General features: G+C 39.1%; 1 protein-coding gene across 1 annotated transcript in view; it reads left to right on the top strand.

The window, feature by feature from the left end:
• Positions 1 to 24912, top strand: part of Carmil1 (capping protein regulator and myosin 1 linker 1) — a 303045-nt gene that overhangs the window by 162016 nt on the left and 116117 nt on the right. Inside the window, exons 11-15 of the mRNA XM_033761782.1 lie at positions 2122 to 2216; positions 15373 to 15459; positions 21695 to 21798; positions 24161 to 24238; positions 24371 to 24447. Of these exons, the coding sequence (XP_033617673.1) occupies positions 2122 to 2216; positions 15373 to 15459; positions 21695 to 21798; positions 24161 to 24238; positions 24371 to 24447 (441 nt within the window). The remainder of the gene's footprint in view (positions 1 to 2121; positions 2217 to 15372; positions 15460 to 21694; positions 21799 to 24160; positions 24239 to 24370; positions 24448 to 24912) is intronic.

Below are 24912 nucleotides of genomic sequence, written 5' to 3'. Positions count from 1 at the left end.
TCCTCGAGTTAACACTTACGTCGTCTATATCTAGTGGTTATTCACTAGATAAACCATTCCCTACCTAGCCTTTGCTTTTAAGGGCATGAGTTAGAATCTGTTAGAACAAAGGCTTACAGCTAAGTGATGAGGGTTGACATTTTGTAATTATAGCACTCAGCCATTTTCTCAGGTTAAATATAACTAAAGTAGTTATTTTGGTTTTTTTTTAAATAAAATATACCAGCAATGGTGTCCTTTAACTCAATAATTAGAGAAATCAGTTTTACATTCATGAATGTTACATGAAATGCAAACAAAGATACGGAGTAGCCTATTAGGAATTTTCACGAAAAGCAGACTTTTTAAAAGAAAAATTCATTGTTTATCGGTACATTTTAGGTATGCAGTACAGTGACATTCATCACTGGGAATTTGTACCTTTACATGATATATCTTGGTTCGTATGTTTTTCCCGTTCCCCTGCCCTCTCTTCACCTCCTCTGCCCTTCCCTATTTACAAAGACTTTATGTTTCCATGTTTCTTTTCCCTTCTTTCCTTTCCCCTACCTCTCCACTTCCCCTTCCCCTTTAGACCTTTTCTTCCTATTTCACATTATCATACATTTTTATCCTCATTTACATTTTCATTTTCTCACACCAGGGAAACTATTCGGTATTTACACGTGTGTCCTGTTTATTTCACTTAGGAATATGGCCTCAGTGTGCATCCATTTTAGCTATTAATGTCTCTAAGTTTCTCATTCTTTATGGCTGAGTAGTATTTCATTTTATTATATTATTTTGTTTGTTTGTTTGTTTGGTTTCTTGAGACAGGGTCTCACTATGTAGTTGAGACTGACCTGGAACTAACTATGTAGCCCAGGCTGGTCTCGAACTCACAGTGATCCTCCTGTCTCAGCCTCCTGAGTGCTGGGATTAAAGGCGTGCACCACCATGCCCGGCAGTATTTCATTTTAATTATAAAAACAAACAAACAAAAAACAAAAAAAACCACATCTTTATCCAGACTCAAGTTGATGGGCAGTGGGGCTGCTTCCATGTTTTAGCTATTGTAAACTGTGCAACTATAAAACATGGGCGCGTATATATTGCTGTGGTAGGATTGTTTTAATTCTTTTGGAAAGAAGATACCCAGCAGAGGAATAGCTGGGTCAAATGGGACCTCTAATCCTAGTTTTTTGAGGTATCTACATACTGATTTCGACAGTGGTTGCGCTGGTCTGCATGCCCACCAACAGTGGAGAAGTGTTCCTTTTTCCCCACAACCCCGCTAGCACTCTTGTTGTTGGTTGATTTCTTTTTTGTTTGTTTGTTTGTTTTGTTTTGTTTTTTTGAGACAGGGTCTCACTAGGTAGTTGAGACTGACCTGGAACTCACTTGTAGCCCAGGCTGGTCTTGAACTCAGAGTGATCCTCCTGCCTCAGCCTCCCAAGTACTGGTATTACAGGCGTGTGCCACCATGTGCAGCCTAGTTGATTTCTTTCTGGAGTGAGGTGGAATCTCAGTATTTTTTCATCTGCATTTCTCAAATGACCAGTGATGTAGAATATTTTTTCATATGTTTATTTGCTGCTTTTACTTCTTTGAGAAATTTCTGTTCATTCAGATGCCCATTTTTAATTGGGTTTTTAAATTTGGGGGGGGCCTGTTTTTTTTTAAATTCTGTATATATTCTACGTAATAGTCCTTTGAGGAACAGCTGGTAAAATTCTTTTTCTACATTATAGGTTGACTCTTAGTTCTGTTGGTGGTTTCTCTTGCACTAAAGAAGCTTATGAAAAGTAGATGATCCAGGATTTTTTTCTTTTGTAAATTATAGAGAGTTCAAGTAGTGCTGTTAATAGCATTCAGCAATGTGTCTTTAAAGAGGCAATTACATATTTTCTATTTGTGTTTGAATGAGGCTTTGGTAAATTGAAATGAACATTTTCTAGCTATGGCTTTGTTAATTCTCAGATGAAATATTAATGGATGTTAACATAAAGCATAGTACATAGATTAATGTCCCCAAGGATGGTTCTGGTGGTTTAGATTTCACTCTATTTTAATCTTTAAATATTTAATTTGAGCAGTTTTACATTGTATATACTTGCTGTTTATTACTCTGTTTACTTGCAGAGATTTTGCACAAAAACTGGCCTTCGCTCTAGCGCATAATCCCAACTCAGGACTCCACACGATCAACCTTGCCAGCAACCCGCTGGAGGACAGAGGTACCACCCCTGCCATCAGTGCCTGAGCCCTGGAGGACTTGAGAGGTTTAATTTAGCCATGGTAGAGGGTAATAGTGAGCTTGGTTTAATTATGTTCTACATGCTGTCGGTGCCCTTTTGGCTTCTAGTTCTTTCTGCATTTTCATGAAAATATTAATGCTTAAAATTTTTATTATCTGATTAACTTTTGGGGAAATGATACAAAAAGCAAAGAGGATAGTCACACTATGCATCCATAGAAGGAAGAGTTGTTGGATTTCGGAAGGGGAACTTGAGACTGAATTCTCAGTAGTAGAACATTGACGGATGGGGTTAAAGTTAGAATCTATATCTCTGGAGGGAATGTTTTGTTTTCATTTTCCGCTGTGAGTGTTTCACAGCTTTGTTGAATAAGGGCCTTTCATCTTTCAGTGTTGTATATTTGATGAAGATTAATTATTCAGTTAAGCAGAGGATACTGATATAGATGATTTGGCTTTTTGTTATTGATACTGTACACTGTTCTGTTTTGAAAAGATACCCATGTAGCATTCAAGCCAAAACCTCAGGGGTGACTTCTGGCCATCTACAGTGGGACTCTGAGGATGGAATCAGACCAGCAAATCATATGAAAAGCTTCCTCAGAGAGAAGGGTGCTGTTAAAATAATGGGTGCATAATATCAGGATAGGAACTTCTCTGGATATAATAATTCCTTTAGGAGAAATGGCTGTTCTTTCTGTCAGCCAGATGCCATGGAGAGGCTAGTGGGACAAAGCAGAGATCCATATTACTGCAGCATCAGGGGAGCTGTTTCGGCTTTTTTATGAAGTTGGAAGGGAATCGACTAGTTTATAAACTGTGAGGGCAAAGTTACTAGAGGGGAGGTAGTTGTTGCTGGTGAATCTGGAAGTGAGTGAAGTCCAGATGAGGAACGGGGGCCGGCGATTTAGCTCAGTGGTGCCACTGCCTGCCTTGCAAGTGGTAGGTCCTGAGTTTAATCCCCAGTACCCCCCACCACAAAGACGAGGAAGGGATGACTCCTTAGTCATCAGAGAAATGCAAATTAGAACCACAGTGAGGTGCCATTGGCAGCCAGAAATAGGCTTTGCTGAGAATAAACAATTCAGAGGATGTGAAGAAGTGGGAACTTACCTTGCACACTGATCAGGCCATTTCTTAAAATGTTAAACATAAATTTACCCAAAGCCACAGCAGTTCCACTCCTAGGTGTCACCCAAGAGAAATGAGTTGTACTGCACACAAAACAATAGACATGTAGAGGCCTGAGTAGACACAGTCCCCATGCCCCTCGCCAGTGAGGAGATGAGGAACATGTAGCTTGTCTGCACCATGAACTCCTCCTGCTCAGCAGTAAAAGAAGGAAAGTCTGACACTTGCTGTGACAAGCATGGACCTCAGAAACATTAAGTTGAAGAAGAGAGACCCAAGTTATCTGCTCTCTGGTGGCTGTGTGGGCAAAGGATGTGGCCAAGACCCTTCCTCGACTGTCCTCTGTACCTTTGTTCTGTGAGGTGCTGCCCTGCTGGGCAGCTTGGCACCTCAGCTATGCTTTATTGCATGAGGCCCTCCCGATGGCACCTTGCGACCCTTTGGTTTGAGCTTGTTACTGTACTCATGTTGTCCCTGACTGGGCACTTCTTCCTGTTCCTATACCTCCTGTTTTCCTCCTCCCCTCAGCCCGCCACCCGCGATCTTCCTGAGATGTGCAGCATCTAGTATAAGACCCTGTCTGTAATCAGTAAATATTTTTCTTATTCTCTTGTGTTGTTTTCTAAGTTGCAGATGAAGATCACGGTGAAGTGTATGGGATTTCTTTTGAATTGACTGAGAATGTGTTCACAAATGTTGCTCCTATGCTTTCTCCCTCCACTTTCTTGCCTCCTAGACTTGATTTTGTGTGCCTTGCCATCTGCCTGTGGCACTGATGATGTTGTAGTCATGAATCTCTGCAAGCTGGCTTTCCTCAGCCTTGACGCTGTACAGACCAACGCTCCAGTGTGTCCCAAGTCCTGATGCTCCCCAGTGTGTCTCCGCACACTAAGGCCTCCTCATCTCAGCCCCTTCTAGGCTCATTTGGTGGTGTTTGCCAGATTCCGGATGAGCCTCTGCCACACAGATCCTTTAGTGCTTCCTTTTATTCAGGCTCATTATCTGAAGGTGGTGGGTAGCTTTGGGTGGGGATTCCAAAAGAACTTTACTCATTTCTGAAATATTTACTGAAATTTCAACCCAAAGAAGAAAAATACTTAGTAATTTTTATCTCTGAGATTTTTCCATGCTGGTATTAATCTTTGAAGCAAAAAGAATGGGGAAGGAGCCTGTGATTCATCTGTGTGGTGAGCAAGAGACATCAGGCCAGTGAAGATTATTCATACGGAAACTCAGAGAAATTCAGGGCACATGGGAGCTCAGGAGGGAGCAGCCCAGAGTTCTGAGGAATTTACACACTGAGTAGAATTTGCTTTTGCACCTGAATTTCCTCTCAGGGACTCATTTGGAAACTCACAGAGAGAAAGTTTAGCTCCTGGCTTTGTGATAAGAATGTTGATACAGCAAATCCCTGTTCTTTACAGCTTGACCTCCTTGACGTATTTGTTTCTAAAGGACAGGTCCACAGTTCCTCTTAGTGATGAAGATCAGAGTGTGACTTAGCAGATGGAGGTGCAGCGTGCAGACACAGTGAAGCAAATGCAGTGCAATTACTGGAGATACAGGCACACACACACATGCGCACATGTACATACATTCATGCAGAAGCTGGTCTTAGGCTGGCTGCAAGACGGCCTATTTACCAGCTCACTCTTGGTCTTCTAACCTTTGTTTTTTTTCAGGCTGTGGGGTAAGACTCATTAGGAAACCATGAAACACATTTAATAGTTCATGCCAAACATTTAAAAAAAAAATGAAAGAAGAAATGCCAGAGTGTATTATTTAGAGAAACTTTAGTTTTAGTTTTCCACTATGCATATATACTCTTTTTGTATGAGTTTTCTTGCATCTTGTTGTCAAATCTATTTGTTTATGTTTGTCATGGTAGAAAAGGCTTGAAAACCCCTGGTGTTATTCACTGAACTTGATTAATTCATTCTGTGGTGAACCCTCTGGGCTGATTAGGTGCCTGAGCCAGGGTATTCTTGGTCATCTTCATGAGACTGACTCTTTGGATCTGATGTTGATTCTTGGATTGAAGTTAAGCATTTCCTGAGAACTTGGTGCTCCCCTCTCCTCCTGTCTCTGCGCATTCCTTATACTTTCCTTCTCATTTAACATTATAGACTCCATGTTCTATTCTTTACTAGTTGATCCTCCAGGTGTGCTAGTTGACATGACCTGAGCCTTGTCAGGAGAGTCTTACTTCCTCCCCTCATTTTATTCCAAATTGCATTATCTTGTTTAATGATGATTTAGAATTGTGCCAGTTTATCTTAAGTGTTGACTAGATTAATCCTTTTATGCTTAATGTTCCATTTTTGGAATGGCCATAATAATGGAACATAATAAAAATGTTTTTCTTTTCAAATTCTTGTGCCTACAATTTTTCTAAGTACCATGCAGTGTATTAATTTCATGCAAAAAATTTAAAAATTGCAATGTTTAGCACAAATGGGTTGAGATTCCCGGAGGGATGCCTGGAACTTGGAGTACTATACTTATCAGTGGATAAATCATGTTCATAGCTGAATGTACTGGTAGGAGGTGGAGCCTTGTTGGAGGTGGTGGGTCCCTGGATTGTGCCTTTGGAGGGTAGTTTCTTTCTGGAGATCTTCCCCCATGCTCTGCTTCCTGACCGCCATGAAGCCAGCAGCTTTGTTCTACACATCCTTCTGCCATGATGTTTCTGCTTTGGAGCCATGGACTGAAACCTCTGAAATCATGAGCCAGTCATTTCCTCCTTTAAGTTGTGAGTGTTGCATAGTTTGTCTTCATAAGAAACCTGACAGAAAAACCCTATGTCAGTGTATTTCTCTTGCAAATGTGGTTCTGAAGTACCCTACTGCCTTTCCCCAGACCATCTATGGTGACTCTTGATTTTGTCTCCTAAATAAGACAGGAAAATAGATTCTGGGATCGCTGCTTATGTTTTTGATGCTTTTTGCCTTTCATGCCTCTCAGTGTATAATATCACTGTTCTGAGGAGTCAAAAGACCACGGTTTTCATTCTGGGCTCCATTTTAGCTAAGTTGTCTTGGTAAAGTTAGTTAACTTCTCTGAGTCGCTTCATCCTTGTCTTTAAGGTAGGTAATAATGGAAAACACTGACCAAAGATGTTCTAAGAATTAAATGAGGTCATATACACAAAAGGGTAAGAATAGCCTATCACATGCCATGCACTCAGGAAATGTTAGCTTTTACTATTTTATTTCACTCATAAAAATAGCACAGCAAAGATAAACAAGACAAATACTTTCATTCCTGTCTTCAGATGAGGAAACATGATAGTCTAACTATTTTGGACAAAGCTTGCAGAGTAGTACCCAATATCACTTGTTCACATTGCCTTCTAGGATTTCCTGACCAGTCAGTCAGTCTCCAGTGCTGTGTATGGCAATATTCTTACTTGGTTATCTAGATTTTCTTTGGAAAACGAATGAAGTCATTTTATACATGGTATTTTAAAAAAACACTGGCTTATTCCATAGTATGTCACTGTATTTTCTTAAACCATTAATGTTTTTTTTTTCTCTCATTGAGTTTATTGGTACATTTTTGGTATACAGTACAGTTACATTCATTATTGGGATCTTGTACCTTTACATGACAGATCTTGGTTCTCATTTTTTCCCCTTGTCCCTGCCTTCCCTTCACCCCCTCATATCCTCCCCATTTACAAACACTTTATTTCCATTTTTTCATTTTCTCATAAAACCATTAATGTTTTAAGATACTGGGTTTCTGTGAGACGGACATGAATTGGGAACTACTGTGTTGGATTTATTACTGTAATCACATTTAATTAATATTTTTATGGTTACACAGAGTAAAGCATTTTTAAAATGACATAAATTGGGATTTTAGAACATTCAAAAGTTAAGTGTTTTGATGTAATATCTGTTTATTTTTATATTCCTAATTCTTCACTCTTTCACTTTTATTTTAAAAATGAAAATAGGTTTTTGTATTCTATTCATTCACTTTTCTATGTGTTTTTGAGCTTACCAAAGAAATTGGGAGCTGGTACAAATCTAAAATTTTAATTCACCTGTGTTTGGACATCTAGGATATTCCAATTGTGTGCTTTTTTAACAGACACAAAAGAGGATGTTTCCCCCGTATCATGTTGCCAGACCCCACAGGCAGAATTTTGTTAAATTATTAATAGTGATGCTCTAAATTAACAAAGACCTACCTTTCAGTCTTTTTTTTTCTACTGTATAAATCATAATGACTCCAGAATTTCCAAGTGTTGGTTTTTATGCACATAAATGATTAATGGGGTTACATTTGTGATGTCAAATTTAATATTCTTTATTTTTAAGATAGTAACATGAGATAGCAAATTATCATTTAAATATTTGATAATTACTTTTTATTAGGCAGAAATGCTTTGAACCAGAAGGAACTATGTAATAGCTTCATTTTGAAGGAACAAATAAAAATTAGCCCATCTTTTTCTTCTAAATTTGACACATACTAAAAAAATTCATAAGAAAGGTAATCCATCTTTTACTATTTCAAGGGAAAGCTTGTAACAGTAAATTTAAATTTATAGCCCGAAGCCTATGCTTTATTTTTTGACCAGATGCTTAAAAGCCTCCTGTGTCATTTCTGTGTAAGGATAGGTTTTCTTGGTGATCACTTGCTTATGTAGCATTATGAAGTGAATCCTTCAGGAAGTACAGGGAAGGTAAAAAAATAAATGTTTTTCTTGAGATTTTTGACTGCCAGGCACTATTTATGTTTGAAGATTACCATTTCTGAAGGCTCCCAAAGTAGTCCCGTGCATAACCCGTTACATTTTTAGAGATCAAGTGGCCGCTCTCCTAACTTTCTCTTCCAGAGGATAAATACATCATGTTTCTCTCTTCTCAATGTCTGTATTTAAAAACCATCTTGATTCTCTGCTTTGATTGTTGACATCTATGAGTTTTGAGTTCTTCAGTTTATAATTTTCTGTGTGAAGACATCTTCCCAAGGGCGGACTCTTCCAAATATATCATGACCACCTCCATATTGCAGCCCCAAGTTACCTTAGAAAGTCTGCTGTCCAATTCAATGTGCTACATTGCAGGTTCTAGAAAGACTGAGCCAATGTGTCCTTCCTGGGAAGCGCGTTGATTATATCTTGCAGTGTTTGTATGGTGCCTGATCATTTTTATTATGATAGCCAGCGCTTATGGAGGATTTACTGTGTGTCAGATGCTGTGCTAAAACTTTCTGTGCATTAGCCCAGCAAGCGACTGTGGTTCTGTTTTTTCTAATTAATGGATTGAGACTTACAGAAATGCAGGCAGTTCCCCCAGACCTCGCAGCTTAATTTTAGTTTAGATAAAACTGATTCAAAATAAAATTGTTTCTGACTCTCTGTAGTGTACTGCATCCCTAAATAGAATATATGGAAAATTATTTATATGAAATATATGAAGCATTCCTAGAAGCAAAAATTTTTGTAATGTAAAAATAAAAATATGCCACTTTAAATTTTAAAGATTTATTAAATTTTAATTACTTGTACAATAACTTATTTTAGAGGTTTTGTAGTAGGGTTCTCTGGAGGAACAGAATCAATGGAAAATATATGTATAATTGTGCAAGGGATGTAGTAGGTAGGCTTACAAATCCACAGTGGCTATCTTTGTGCTGGAGAGCCAGAGGATACATTAAGTGTCTGTTCAGCCCGGGAAGATGGAAGCTGCAGAAAAAGGTGGAGCTGCCACAGTCGAAGGTCGAAGGCCTGGATGCTTACTGTGGAGTTGCCTGTGTTAGGAAGCTGATGAAACTGCAGATTGAGCTCCGAAGGTGGTAGGAAATACCGGAGCTCCTCCACACTGGAGGCACTTCTTTTTTCCTCCCCCCTTCATTCCATCCAGGCCACAGCCCACTGGTGAATGCCACCCACGCTCGTGTGGATCTTCCCCATTGATTTGCTGGCCTAAATGTCAGTCACTCACACACGCAGAACAGCACTTCTCTAATCTGTCAGGTAGTTTTCCTCCATTCAGATTGACATACCATGATTAGTTCTCAGGGTTTTACTCTGACATGACTATGATTGTTACTTTTACTCTAGGGTGTGTTTTAAGGATAAGGAGTATATTTCACAGATTAATTTAGTTCTCTCTTATTACTTTTCTTCTTGGTGCTAGGGATTGAACCCAGGACCTTGCATATGCAAAGCTTGTGCTCTACCACTGAACTACACCTGTAAGACCTCTTCTTAAAAAATTATTATTAGGGGGCTGGGGATTTAGCTCAGTAGTTCCGCCGCCTGCTTCACAAGCACAGAGTCCTGAGTTCAATCCCCGGCACACACACACACACACACACAAAAAAAAAAACCCAAATTATTATTATTATTATTATTATTAGCAGTAGTAGTAGTAGTAATTGTTAATTCAGGGATCAAACCCAAGGACATTCTACCAGGGAGTTATGCCCAGAACTTTTTGGGACAGAGTCTCACTAAGTCTCCCAGGCCTAGGCTTCCAGCTTGTGATCCTCTTGGCTCTCATACTATTTTAGGTAAGTAGTACTGACCTCTAGTTATGCCTCTCAGGCCTAGGCCTAGATAGCAAGGGTATCTTTTTTTTTTTTTTTTTTGAGACAAGGTCTCACTGTTTAGTTGAGACATCCTCCTGCCTCAGCCTCCCGAGTGCTTGGATTACAGGCGTGCACCACCATGCCCAGCCACAAGGATTAGGGTTAGCAAGGGTATTTCTTTAAAGAAGAAATGTGATATATTTATGAATTATTGATGCCAAGATTAAAACATTTCATCAAGAAACAGTTTCTTGCATTTTTTTTTTAATAATGAAGGAACTGTCAGTACTTAATCTTATTATCAGGGAAGCTTATAATATATTCTGGATTTCTTTTCAAAGCATCGAGAAAAATCACTTATTAAAACTTCCTATAGGATATAAAACCATTGTTTTAATTAGATGCTCCTAAGTAGCAATTGTATGTTGCTAAAAGCTTACTGTTATTTGATTAAAATATATTAACCAGATCATCTTTATTTGTGCTTTTATTTCTTCACATTTAATCCAATTTACCTTTATATCTGCTTACAAAAAAAACCTATTCAAACATGACTTTGACTCACCTTTATTCAGAATTATTATTTGTATTACTTTTGGTGTGATATACTTCTGGAGAAAATATTACTGGATTGTTTGTTCCTATTATCTTCTCTGATTAAGGAGTGAGCAGGTGTGTGGGCATCTCCAACAATGTAAATGGTGTTTTATTCTGGTCTTTCATTTAAATACAGACATTTACAGAGTCTTGTTATGTTATAGGTGTATCTGACACAAAATATTTAAACTTTTAAATTGTCATTTTTTTTTCAAAGAACAAAGCAAAATAAATTATCCGCAGTGCAATAAATTAAAAGTTTAGTGGCAGGTGTTAGCAGATAAAATTTTTGTCTAGTAGATAATATTCCTAGAATGATTTCAAGATATGGAATATGGCTTTAAGAGTATTGTTTTTGTTAATGTTGTTAGAGCATATACTTTGGTAGGTAAAAGAAATGGGAAAAAAAATACCCTTGCTATGTAGGCCTGAGAGGCATAACTAGAGGTCAGTACTGTTCATCTAAAATAATATGAGAGCCAAGAGGATCACAAGCGGGAAGCCTAGGCCTAGGAGACTTAGTGAGACTCTGTCCCAAAAAGTTCTGGGCATAACTCCCTGGTAGAATGTCCTTGGGTTTGATCCCTGGAATAAGAATTACTACTACTACTACTAGTAGTGGTAATAATAATAATACGAATTTTTGGGTTTTGGGGGGGTTTTTTTGGTGCCGAGGATTGAACTCAGGACTCTGTGCTTGTGAAGCAGGCGGCGGAAGTACTGAGCTAAATTCCCAGCCCCCTAATGATAATAATTTTTTAAAAAGAGGTCTTACAGGTGTAGCTCAGTGATAGAGCAGAAAAAGAAATGGTGATAATTCCTATCAAAATTTAAAAGTAGGATTCTGGTACTTTTCATTCTTCCAGTCTGAATTTTTGAAATAATTTTTCTCAGTGAAGTATAATGAACACCCAGAAAAGCTGCTCAATTCCAAATGTGTTAGGCAACTTTTGTCACTATAATGGAACAGCTGCGATCACTCACTGGAAAGAGGATGGGGCTGTGTTGGCTCAGACTCAGGAAGGTTCCAGCCATTGAGCAATCAGCCCTTTGCTGTGGGTCTGCTCTGAGCCAGCCATCTTGTTAGAAGCAAAACCACATAGGTCACACACCAGGGAGCAACAATAAAGAGGAAGAGACCAGGCTCCCACAATCCCCTTGGAAAGCGCTCCCCTGAGACCTAAGGACCTCCCAAAAGGCCCTCGGTCCTAGAGGACCCACCTCCTCTGAAGAGTCCACCTAGAAGCAACTTTGCACCTGGGCCTTCAAGGATATTCAGCATCCAAACTTGAGCACTCAGTTTGTCTTCATGAATTTGGAGTGTGAACACTGCTGTGCAAGAACTACCAAGATCGAATAGAATATAAGCCAGGCACAGTAGTGCATACCTGTAATCCCAGCACTCCAGGAGACTGAGGCAGGAGGACTGCAAGTTCCAGCCTAGTCCAGGTGTGACTTAGACCCTGTCTCAAAAAAGAGAACTAGGGGAGTAGCTCAGAGTGAAGGCCCTGGGTTCAATCCCTACTGACACACAAGCACACGCACAGGAGGGAGAAGCGGTAGAGCATGAACAGTCCTCCCCAGGTTCCCCATGAGATTTGCTCCAGCGACCCCAACCCTATCCCTGTAGCACCTGGAGAAGGTACCTTACTGACTTCTATAGTGAAGCTGAGATTTGCCTACTCCTGATCTTCATAGATATTAAATTATATAGTGCATACTCTTATGTATTTGGCTTTCTTGGGATGGTTTCTTTGCAGCAAGGTTTTTGGAGATTTGATTTCTTGGGAACAGAGATGTTGCTTAATGATAGAGGTCTTGCTTAGCATGAGTGATGCCCTTGGGTTCCATCCCCAGCACTGGGGGAAAAAAAAATGACAGATTTTTACTCTTGCGTGGTTAGAAGATGGTAGAAATTATTTTTTACTAATTTGGTTTGTTGTATTTTTCATAAAGAATTTGTCCATTTCCTCTAAAATGCTATTTTTTAATTTACAGATTCTTTTGCACCTTTAGTAACATCTGCTGTGAACTTTAGTTATGCCTTTTGAATCTCTGACGGTGTTTTTTAGTAACTGATTTTGATAATCTGATCTCTCTCACACATAGACACGCAGTTATTTTTTATTGGTCTTTGTAGGTTTATTCAATTTATTGGTCTCTTTGGAGAACTAGCTTTGTTGAATTTGCTTATTTTTTCCAAACAATATTACTTTCAGTTATAGTTTAGTTCCAAAACCCAAATCTGTCACACAGCACCTTCGAAGAAAGGAGTGTTAGTGAAATAAAAGCAGTCAATTGTAGGTGTAACTCAACCCCCCTAAATGTATACATTAATAATGTTTTTACTGGAGTGTTGGGAGGAGAGATGCAAATAAGCAGAAAACAGAAACAAATAGTGAAAAGTGGATGCAAAGAATAGAAAGTGGTTGTGAGTGCCTATTCCGCATCAGGCACTAAAAAAAAAAATAATTTCCTTTGTTTTTTGTTTGAAGCAAAACAGTTATTGGTACACTTTCAGTATACATAATGATCACATTCATCATAGGCAATCTGTAACTGTATGTCATATATCTTGCTGCTGATTTTTCCCCCATTCTCCTTACCCTTTGTTTAAAAAAAAAATTGAAACAAAGCTTTTATAGGTAAGGAGAGGAAGAAGGGTCAAGGCAGGGGTTGCTCATTTTTATTGTTGTTTTTTACTTGAGTGCTTCCCTTTTCTTTATTATTGTGGCAATCTTTCTTTTCATTTATGGAGGTAGGGTTGAGTTAATTTGCTGTTTTTCAAAATCTTGAGATAGGGATGATTAGATAATTATTTGCCAAGTTTTCTTGCTTACCAATATATACATTTAGAGCTATTGATTTCCTCCTGAGTCTGCCTTTAGTTTTAACTCACAAATGTTAACGTCATAGTTTTTAATTCACTCAAAATAGTTTTCACATTTCTTTTGTGATTTTTTTTTTTTCTGGGATTCATTTGCTATGTAGAAATGAGTTGTTCAATTTATAGTTATTTAGAGATTTTCCAGTTGCCCTTTGGCTATTATTTATTTCTTAATTCCATTCTAGTGATAACAATTCAGGAACATACAGTAGGGCAGTTAGAGATTTTTTTGGTATGATTTTCACAGTATTAATCAGTATTCTGTTATGTACTAAGCCTTTATGGCTTAGTGAGTGGTCACATCTGGTAATTTTCAGTGAGTGCTCTGAAGAAATGTATTCTGTAGTTATTGGGTTCTTTGTGTGTGTAGGCCATTTATTTTCTTTATGTTTTGTCAGATTTATTTTTATATTTTTGTACTGTGTTAGAATATACAGATTTAGGATGATTGTATCCTCATTGAGGAACTGTCCCATTTATCTCAGTTAAATACTTGCAAAATGTAACTTATAGCAATCCCACATATCTTTTGGTTAATGGTCATAGCATATATCTTTTCCCTTTATTTTTTGTTCACTTCTGAATATCTGTGTTTCTAGGTGTACTAGTTGTACTTCTTAAAAACAGTGCTATTTTTATTCAGATATACCATCATTGACTTATAATTTGGTGTTTAGTACATTTATATTTAATGTAATTATTGGTCAGGTGAATGACAAATCTGTTTTTTCTACTTGTTGGTATTTCGCCCCCCTTTTTTTTTGTTCCTTTCCCCCTTCTTTTTTTCCCCTTTTTCTTAAGCACATTTTAACAATTATTTTGTCTTTCCTGCCTTCTGCTCATTAACTCTGCAGAGAATAGATTGCATAGATTTACCTTGTAGATTAGCGTATTCAGATCTAGAGATGTGTTCTGTTCAACAGTGTTTAATCAAGCGATTTTTTTTCTTGACCCCGAAACATTGTGGAGAGTCAGGGATTCCCAGAATACCCACCTTCCTTGGGGAGAAACTCAACTCATCTCAAGGCTTATTAGTTAAGGTGTAGAACCTTTACATTATTTCTGTAGTACTTATTTCTTGTAAATTTTTGTAAGATCTATAGAGACTCTGGGGTTACCTAAAAGGTCAGTAACCAGCAGGGTAGTGTCTTATTGCTGCCTAGAATGGAAGAGTCGAGTCAAGGCGAATGCAGACTTAGTCCTCTGCAAATAGCCTCCCCCAGAACATGCACTTGGACACTGAAGCCTATCTGCAAGCAGACCTGTTTGGAAGGCCGTACGGGGTGGACACCTGTTTATCCACTACTTACCTCCTAACCATCTTCTTTCATTTCAGTCCATGAATGAGTGGACTGGTGTTGCCAGCTTCTACTCTGGCCATTAAATTTAAAGCATACCTAGTTTTGAATAATAAGATGCTTGGTGAATTATTGCAAGTTAGAAAAAACACCTATAAGAAATGTAAACATGCTCTGCTGCTCTGAGGTTGTTAACCCTAAGCCAATTAAGTATGGGAATCCATCTGCTAAAAGTGAAGCTGTTATCTGAATAGTTAATAATATTCCATTCTTCCTGACAATAATTAAAGAGCGTGCATCTGCTCAGCCAAGAGAGAGAGCAACTCATTAGACAGAGGTTAAAAAGAAAAGGGTGGAACAATTATATGACTCTTCCCAAGAGGATTTGCATTTTAAATAGGATTGTGAGAAGAGGGTGGCACTTGGCCCAAAGAAAACTGTCTGTAATGATAAAGATTTGGATACTGTTTTGCCTAATTAAATAATCTTCCTCTTCTACCCAGTAGTTGGGACGGGAAGAAAAGGAGTCGTGATAGTAAATGATTAGAAAATAAACTCTGACTTCAGGCAGGAAAAGGTGGTCAGTTTAATTGAATCAAATTTAATTTTTATGCATTGTCAAAACACAATTCTGAATACTTGAAAATTCTGATAATCTTTTTTTCCTTTCTCAGGTGTGTCCTCTTTAAGTATGCAGTTTGCCAAACTCCCAAAGGGATTAAAGCATTTAAATTTATCTAAAACCTCATTATCACCTAAAGGTATAGTATATCTTACTTAACAATGTAGCTCTAATATTGCTGTAGTTAGAATCATTCTGTTATTTATCTGCATTAAAAAATATATCTACTGGCAGCTTTAAGATAGGAACCTAGAGTTCAGATTTGATGGTTTAAAGTGTTTTTAAAATGGGTAATTTTGAAAATCATGTGCAATTTTTTAAGCTGTGAGTCAGTGAACACACCCCTGACCATCTCTAGCCTCCTTCCTCGTGTTTCGAAAGGCACCTGGTTATGTTTTATTGATTTATTCTGGAATAAACAAGTTGACCCCCACATCCAACTGTCAAGTGGATTCTCTGCTTCACAGGAAACACAGAAAATGATTCAGCCTCACTGCTGAGATCCTGCAATAGCCTCCTTTACTTCTCTTTTCTGTGTCTGGAAATTGCCTCATTTTCCTCCTCAGGCCCTGATCTCACTCCCCATTCCTCTCATTTATCCAGTTGCTCACCAGATCTTGCCAATTGTATTCTTATTTCACCCACTTGCAACTCCCTAACAGTATCAGAAATTATCCTGCATCTATTCTATCCTAGTACATCTTCACCCTTTGCCTTGGATGCTTGAAAAGTTTTTCTTTCATCGCCAGATATTCTTGGAGAGCTCTTGTTTATTTTATAAAAGCTTATCTTTGACGGTCTCTGCTGCAGTGTGTCCCCTCTTCCTGAGGCTGCACCAGAATCAGTTAACTTCCTTTGGTATTATTTCTTGATCACACATACGGCATTATTGTGGACATGTTGTTTTTTCTATAAGAGTGAAGCTTTCCTCTGGCCTGTGCTTCTCTCGTCTCTGTACCTTCAGCTCCTGGCACAGCTTCCAAACCATTATGGGGATTCTAAGAAGGTTTCTTGAATAAAACAACACTACTTCCTAAAAAGACCCCACTGTATGTGTCCTTGTCCTGTCACACTTTGCTCTCATCATCTCTTTGGTTCCCCAGCTGCCACATTTGTAAGATAGAAGTAAGAGTATCTACTTTACCATGGAGGGTAGGATGAAATGAGTTAATGTAGACTTAGTGTGATTTATGACATAGAGGTCTTAATAAATACCATTGCAACCATCACCTTGATCATCCTCATCTTCTGCTCTCATATTTTCAAATATGTTCATTTGAGCCTGGGACAAACTCATGTCCCTGTGTGCAGATCTTGTGAATTGCTGCTCACCTGTACTCTCCCCCTTGCTGTTTCACTCTTTGAAGCCTTTCCAGACTGGCCTCCCTGACAGCTCACCCTGGTGCTCCTTCCTGTCTCTGCTCTCCAGCGTCAGTCCCTGTACTCCAGTATCTTTCCCCTTGCACTTGGATGGCACTGGGCGGTTTGGCTTTGCCTCGCTCATTTCTGTGTCCTGGCCCCTGACACATCCCTGGCTGTCACTGAATGTGCCTCGGTAAATGAATGAAGCACAGCAGGCCCTTGGTTTTATATCCATCCAGTTGCACATGGCTCTGAATGTGCAGTTACACCACAGTGATTTGAAATTGGCATTAGTTCCGCAAGTCTCATGAATTTCTGTGCACATATTCATGCACACATGGTTAAGATTAAGGCATGAAAGCAAACTACCACGGGGAAAGATTTTTTTCCGAAGAGTTAGTGTTTTCTGAACTGATGCCAGGACCTATTTCCAGACCCTTTCTCTGCACAATCCCTGTTATACCTCAAAGTCAGCTTTATCCAAACTTTGATGCTGAACATTATCAGTGCATGGCAAATGGTAAAGATTTAGAAGATATTGAGAAGTGTAAATAAGAAAATGAAAATTTCCCTTAATGCCAGCATCATGAGAGTGTCACTGGGCACAACTAATGACAACTTACTGTGCCATTTTCTGTCCATAGTGTCTTTGTGTACACACGATGTGCATACATCCATACGCGTATACACATACATATATACACACATGCACGTATGGGAATATATTGTGCTTACCGTTTCATAGATTTTTTTCTCCACAAAGTGAATCGTGATCATTTATCTCAGTAAACGCATCGCCACTTTCATTGGTCACATGGTATTTCAGGGTATGGAATATAGCCTATAATTTATTTAAATAATCTGTTACTATACAATTACATAACTGTTAGCTCTTGGCAGTGCCAGCAACACTAACATGAATTTGGTCACTAAATTTTGTCATTTCCTGAATTTCTTTTTTTAGGATAAGTTTCTTTAAATAGAAGTACTGGCTAAAGAGTAGGTGAATTTTAAAGGCTTGTTTTCATGTTTATTTCTTTATGACCTCCATAAACTTTATCACACTATTACCATCTCTCCCTTTTCATTTTGATTATTTTCTGTTTTAATTCTTTCTCAAGCATGTCAAATTATTTCTATGTTTTAATTTCAGTTTCTCCAGTCATGGCATAAGTCATTTTTCCCCACTTATCTTTAATCGTTTGCATTTCTTTTGGGAAATTGCCAGTACACTTTCTTTGTTAGGTGTCTGTTTATATTGTTATCTTTTTTCTTAATGTATATGACTTCTCTGCATATTAAAAGTATTTGTCTTTCATCACGTGCTTCATAGTGTGAGCATAACTCTTTAAAAGATAGGTCTTTCAAAAATTTTGTTACATTTCATTATTTTAATGTATCTGTTCATTGCTATAAAACAGACCGAAGGATGCAGCAATCATTTGTCCTTCCCTGGGATAAGCTTTTGTTCCCAGGTCCCTTTTGCCACCTCTCACTGCTGCCCTGTCCCTCCCAAGGTGGAAAATCAGGTTGCTCTACATCTTAGTGATGACAGCCTGTGCCTTCACAGTCGAGGCTCCTCGTTCCTGTTTGCCTCTGTCCCGCCATAGAACAGATACACGTCGAAATGTTTCATAACATGTGGCCCAGAGGATTGTAATTGTACCTTTTAAGACAAATATCTTGAAGTGTTTTTGTTTGTTTTTCAGTCACTCTGTAGTTCAGGCTGGCCTGAACTCACTGTGTAGCCCAGGCTGGCATTGATCTTGTGTCCATTTTCCTGCCTCAGCCTCTCCAGAGCTGGGATTGTATATTTTAAAAAATTAATTTCTGTAAGGTTTATATATAGATTCTGAAAGTTTTACAGTTTCAAAATAATTCAGATCAAGTTGCAGTTTTAAGTTTCTGCCATTTGACCAGCATATTTTAGTTCCTGAAACACTTACATTCATGGCTTCATGATTTAAGACAGATTAGAAAAAAACTCCTTATGACATCTCCAATGTCCCAAATGTCCCTTTTTTTCTCTCAGACATTAGCTGTCTGTGTTTCTGGGTTTCTAGCAACTGTCCTGCTGGTTGGCAGATTCTGTTGTGGCAAGGCCATCTGGTACCACCACCTTCTCCAGCTGTAAACACTCCAGTAATAAACACGAGGAATGGTGAAAATCACTAGACAGCCAGAATCAAGAATGGCAAGCAAATGTGTGTCACGCTTGGGTTGTAAGAGTGTTGATTTTTTTCCAGTCCTATACTGTCGCGATTTCCTGCTCCAAGTGGGCTGATTAGCTCAGGCTTCATGGGCACACGGGCTCAGAGATGGAGAGGAAACCTTCTTTCCCTTTCAGTCTCATGAGGCTGAGCTGATAATGTGAGTCTCTCTCGAGTCTGCTGTGATGTTGGCCACCTGCCAAGTGCCCACACGTGTCAAGGAGCATTTTGCTGTCAGGACTAATTTGGCCTTCTAATTTTGGAATTTATTTATTGGGTTTTGTAATACCTCACTAAGGACATGATTTTACAAATGATTTCCTTAATGAGAATCTGGTATTCTCCATATGTTTCAGATTCAGTTGTTCCATTTATGAAAGCAGATGAATATTCCCAATAGGACAAACTAAAGGAAGTTGGACACTTAAACAGTCACAGGAGATAATCTCCAGAAGTTATCCTTTCCTATAAACTTTCTTTCATCAAATGCACGTCACTGAAATTCCACTCCCTTCTTTGCAAGCTCCTATTTTTTGCCTCCTTGACAATTTCTTCATTGGATAGTGAGCACAGTTGTCCCTCAGTATGTGCAGGAGGTTGGTTCCAGGACTCCTTTTTCTCATCCTGGTTCTGAAATCCACAGATGCTTCCCAAATCCCACATGTAAGATGACATAGTATTTGCATAGAGCCTACATAATACCATCCTATATACTTTTACTCATTTTTAGGTTACTTACAATACTTAATACAGTGTAAATCTACAAGGATGTTATACTATATAATTTAAGCAATAATGACTAAGGATAAAGTCCATACATGTTCAGTGCACATGAGACTTTAAAAGTATTTTTAACCATGGTTGGTTGAGTCTAAAGATATAGAACCCAAGAATAGCAGGGCCAATTGTAGTCATCTGTCTTAGTCACCTTCCTAATCGCTGAGCACAATCCATCACATTCACAACTTAAAGGAAGAAAGATTTGTTTTGGCTTACAGTTACAGTCTGTGGTGGGCCAGCTCCAGGCTGGGACATTTTGGCAGAGCCGTAGGGCTGAAGAAAAGCTGCTCACCTCATGGGAGCCAGGAAATAGAGAAGGAATAGTCAGGAGGGAGATATGCCCTGCCAGATAATGTTCCCCCTGACCTGCCTCTTCTGACTAGGCCCTACCTCTTGTCACATTTAGCTCTAGCACCCCGTGATTAGGCTTTGGAGGAACATCCACATATAAACCATGGCATCACCTGTCTGTCTGTCACGAAACTGGTCTTTTGGAAGGTGGTATTCCTGGATCTCAGAGGACCCTGTATAGCAATATATAGTAGCTCCTAACAAAATTTTTGAAATGAAAAGATATTCCTTATGTAACACTGATGTTTCATCGTGGAGTTTAATTTTTTTTTCATGATGATCATTACACTTTCCCAGGGTATATAATAGAATGGGTTTTAAGTATATTTCCTAATACCCTGTACTTTGTAAGCATTTTATAAATGTTGGGTTAATGGTCAAGAAGTACTTTGTTGTACTTAACTAAAACATCTTCCATTCAAAGCCTCTGTCTCCTCTGTACCCAGTACCCAGTAACCTTTGAGAAATGACTCACTGGCCTTTGTCAGGCCCAAGCTGGACCCAGCACCTCTCTGTGATGCTGGAAGATGAGACAGCAGTCCTGTGTGTAGCGGGTAGAACTCCATTGACACTCTGTCTGCAGCCCTAGCTCTTTTCTTCAAATCTTGCTGCCACAACTGAATCTGGCTCTTCCTCTAGATCATGCCTGGCCCTCCAGCTCCAGGATGGCTGCCCATGTCCAGACAGAATCCTCTTGCCTCTTTCTCTTTAGGGCAGTTGACATAGCCTAGGATTTCCAAAAATAATTCTACTGAAGAAACAAGAAATAAAATAATTTGAAATTCTACCCAGATTAGAAATAGATAATTTGGAACCACAGACTTTTGATGGAAACAGAAAGAGCTCGGCTGTGTCCCTTTCCCGTTATCCTGTAAAAGATCACCGGGGATATTGACAGTGTTTGAGTCCCTAGGGTGAGCAGACTCTGCTGGGCTCCTGTTTCACAATGGCATAACTCAGGGAGCCTTTACTGCTTCATGACAAGGTGACCTGATAAAAATCCACCATCCCAGGCTGAGACAGGCCTGTGATAGTGACTGTCACTCACATAGATGAGAACACTGCTCTTTCCACACAGTGATCTGCTCTCATATATGGCTTCTGGAGGTAGATGTGTCAGTGTAGCTCAATGAACTTTACCTTGAGCCATGTATTTATTTTATAAATTGCACAGGTAAAAGAGTGTAGATTGCTAATTAAAAGTTTCCTTTGATTGCTTCTTACATTGTGTACAGATACCTTTTCACACTTTGTAAACTCCATTTCAATCTAAATTTAGCTTTGAGTGTAACACATTTAAATAGAGCAGTGTATTCCTCCATCACCTTCCTGGTACTTATGTAGACAAAATTATCTGAATATGTACATGTATCATTTAAATGCTGTTTGCAGAGTTAAGAATCACCTGGAAGAATCTTGACCGTGTCATTCTGTGACTTCAAAGTCAAATGTTTGTGTCCTTTGCAGAAAAGAGCACAGCCACTTCTGTTGCTGCCCCAGGTCTCTGAGGGTGTTTCATAAAGGACACAATCACAGTGGTCATACTTGGTGTCTGTGTTATGGGTAACTTCAGTCCCACAATTTTGTGGGACTGCTGCACCTTTTCTAGAAACTCTCAGCCTCACGCTGTCTCCTGGAGGGAAACTGAAGCTGGGTTTCCTAATGTTGCAGGGGTGAACAGCCTTTCTCAGTCCCTCAGTGCCAACCCGCTGACTGCCTCGACCCTCACCCACCTGGACCTCTCAGGGAATGTCCTTCGTGGAGATGACCTTTCGGTAAGGTTGCTTTCCCTGGGTTTTGGCTTCCAAAAAGCTGCGTTGAATAAGCACGGACTAATTTCTGCACATGACTTTCTGACTGATTTCCCTGCCCCTCTCTATCCTGGTGCTTAAAGCCATGCAGTTACAAGTTTATGAAATGTTTTAATGAAAACTCCAGAGCCTTCCTTAATTAAATGTAATCCATCACCACACTTGGTTTTTTTCTCATACCATGATGCTGAAATTCAAGTGTTCCTTGGCAATACTTTTTCTGCAGGAGTGTTTTTCATTTTAAAACATTTTAGTACACTGGTTACAGTTGTCTGCTAAAAAAGATCAGTAGCATAAACTTGCCTATTTCATCACTGAATAGTATCTGGGAAAGTCCGGTGGTGGCTTTTTTATAGTTTGCAATTAAAAGGGGCTATTGGGATAAAACCAATCCTGATCTGTTCCATGAATGAATAAAAGTACCCTGTAGCTACTCGTTAGTGTTTGAGGCCAAAAGTTCCTCTTGATTATAACAAAATTTTTCATGTACCTGAGTTAGTAATAGAAATGGTTGGCAGATCTCATTGACACAGAGGATTAAGCATGACCTCATTACTGTATGTGGTAAATGGTCTCTTCTGGTCACTGTGGTAGCATTTAGGAGAAATGACCTTTTAACACCAGGACCTACAGCAACTGATCATCTGAGAGGCCTGAATGAATTTACATTCTAGTGCTCTCTGGGGAATGAAAAACACTGAAATAAATAAAAATTAATTAATTAATTAATTTTATTTCTACCTGTAAGGCAGGCAGGGAATACAAATGAAGACCTTTTTGTGGTTGCTTCATTTTTCTTTTCCTCTTTCCTTCCTTCACATTTGGGATCATTTAAATAATACTTGCTTCCTGGCTTGCCATGACTTTTACACTGCATTTTCCAATTTCATTTGTCATCATCATTGAGTATTAATAAAACCTGCTCCCTTCCTGGATGAAGCGGGGAGTCTGACACAGAACCACCAAACCATTATGGTGGCAAAGACAGAGGAAAAGAGGAAAGAAGAGATGAGAGTAAATAAGACTCAGCTAAAAACAAGGGCATTATGGGTGCTTCATATAACAGCTCAACACCTTTTTCCCCTGGCCAGTTGGTCTTGCTCTGGCTGACCTCTGGGGACAATAGAGTGGTGAGGCTTGGAGGAGATAGGGCTCCCAGCCAAGGACTGCTGAGGTTCTGGGATCCCACAGCAGGTGCACAGGTGCCGGTCTTGTCCTTGAGCCTTCCTGGAAAGTTGCTGGAAGGGTGTTGGCCTAATACTGTCTTGTGACCACTTCAGAGTGTCAGGGCTCCCCCTACTGGTGGTTGGGAACAAAATCACACCCAATTTAAATGTCCCTTAGTCACTAGCACCAGGCAGTGAGTGAGAGGGTAACTTTGTGTAAATGAAAGCAAAATTTATTTCTCTGAAGCAAAGCCTTTCATAATTCAGTCTGTTGGCTGTGTCTGGTTTATTCTAAAGTATTTCCTTGTTAATAATTTGTTCTTCTCATGTGTTCCTGATTAGAGGGGTTTTCTGAAGAATGGTGCAGTCACATTGCTGGACTTTATGAGTGGTTGCCAACAAATGAGACTCAGATAGGCTCCTTCGTGTTTGCAAGTGTCTGGTGGCAGAGAGCTCAGACTTTGTTGGTGAGCTCTGGCTGCTGATCACATGGGACAATTTGAGAACAACAGTCATTAATTTCATTGTTTTGAGCACCTTGCATGGGGTGGAAATGGGAGAGGAAAGATTAGGCATTGCGACCCCTCATGTATCCTATCTGTATGTGAGACTAACAGTGCTGGCAGGGCATCTGTGATTGATTTTTGGAAGTAACTAAGGTTAGAAAAAAATCATTAGAAAAATCATTATGTTGGATAGACGGGAGTATAGCCTGGGACCATTCAGTGGTTCAAGTTCAAATGAGTGCTTCCTTAAACACTTTCAAAACTGATTAGCATTTTGATAGGGTGACTGCAACCCAGGTGGTATTCTAATCTCAGGACTTATAATTAATTAGCACCATTCCAAAACTATATAATAAAAATGGAGCTAATCAGGAAAACTAAGTCATGTGGAAAAATGAGGAAGGGATGTTGGCAGTCAGGATTCCATTTGGCCATTAAAAAAAAAAAATTCGAACAGAATTTTACTTTAAATTCTCTGGATTTTTGCTCTTGGGGAAAGTGTTGGAATGAAAGAAAATTCTGCAGATTTTCTTGGGAACAGCAGAGAATGGTCTTGGAGAATATGGGCAGCTTCCTTTTAGAACAGTAACTTGCATTCTGCTTTGTGTATGTGTTTCTGGATCCTAACATTAATTTTTGTGTTTTTTTTCCAAGCACATGTATAATTTTTTGGCCCAGCCAAATGCCATTGCTCATCTGGATTTATCCAATACAGAATGTTCCCTGGACATGGTAATGTTTCTTTATATTGCTTGGGGGCCGGGTCTCAAAAGCTCTTTAGATGGGAAAGGGCTTTTTTCTTTAATGACTTAGTTTCCTAAATCTAGAGACACTTAAAATGAGAGTGCCTTCTTTCTTCTCCAGGTCTGCGGTGCTCTGCTCCGAGGATGCCTCCAGTACTTAGCTGTGCTCAATCTCTCCAGAACTGTCTTCTCCCACCGGTATGGGTTTATTCCTGCTGTAATTGACATTTTAGAGTGTCTCTGAGAGGAACTTGTAGTGATAAAGCACGTAGAAGAGATGGAGGGTGAAGATCGTACACGGAAGACAGCCATAAGCCATCATCTGTGAATTATTAGGCCTTGACAATTCAAGTTTTCATTATAGCTTTTTAAGCCTCAGCTAAATATTCTTATTAATATCTTCAGTTTGACTATGTGAACTGTACGATGTTGTGCTGTTTTTCACATGTGGACAAGCACCCTCTCTTGATATAGTAAAAACCCTTTTAGAATCTTCTATAGGTATTTCTCAGTGGTGAGATTAGAAGTTAGTATAAGTTACTGTGGGGGCAAAGAGAATAACGATCCCAAAGCTTCGACACTTTAATTTTGTGCAGGAAGCAGAGACCAGTATCAGGGTCTCATTTTACCCTGCTGACTTTTTTTTTTTTTTTTTTTTTTGTC

The sequence above is a fragment of the Fukomys damarensis genome, unplaced genomic scaffold (genome assembly GCF_012274545.1).
Source record: "Fukomys damarensis isolate Sample0158 unplaced genomic scaffold, DMR_v1.0_HiC HiC_scaffold_10, whole genome shotgun sequence".
Classification (NCBI taxonomy): Eukaryota; Metazoa; Chordata; class Mammalia; order Rodentia; family Bathyergidae; genus Fukomys; species Fukomys damarensis.
Note: the sequence above shows the minus strand (reverse complement) of the source record. Positions and strands in the feature narration are given on the sequence as shown.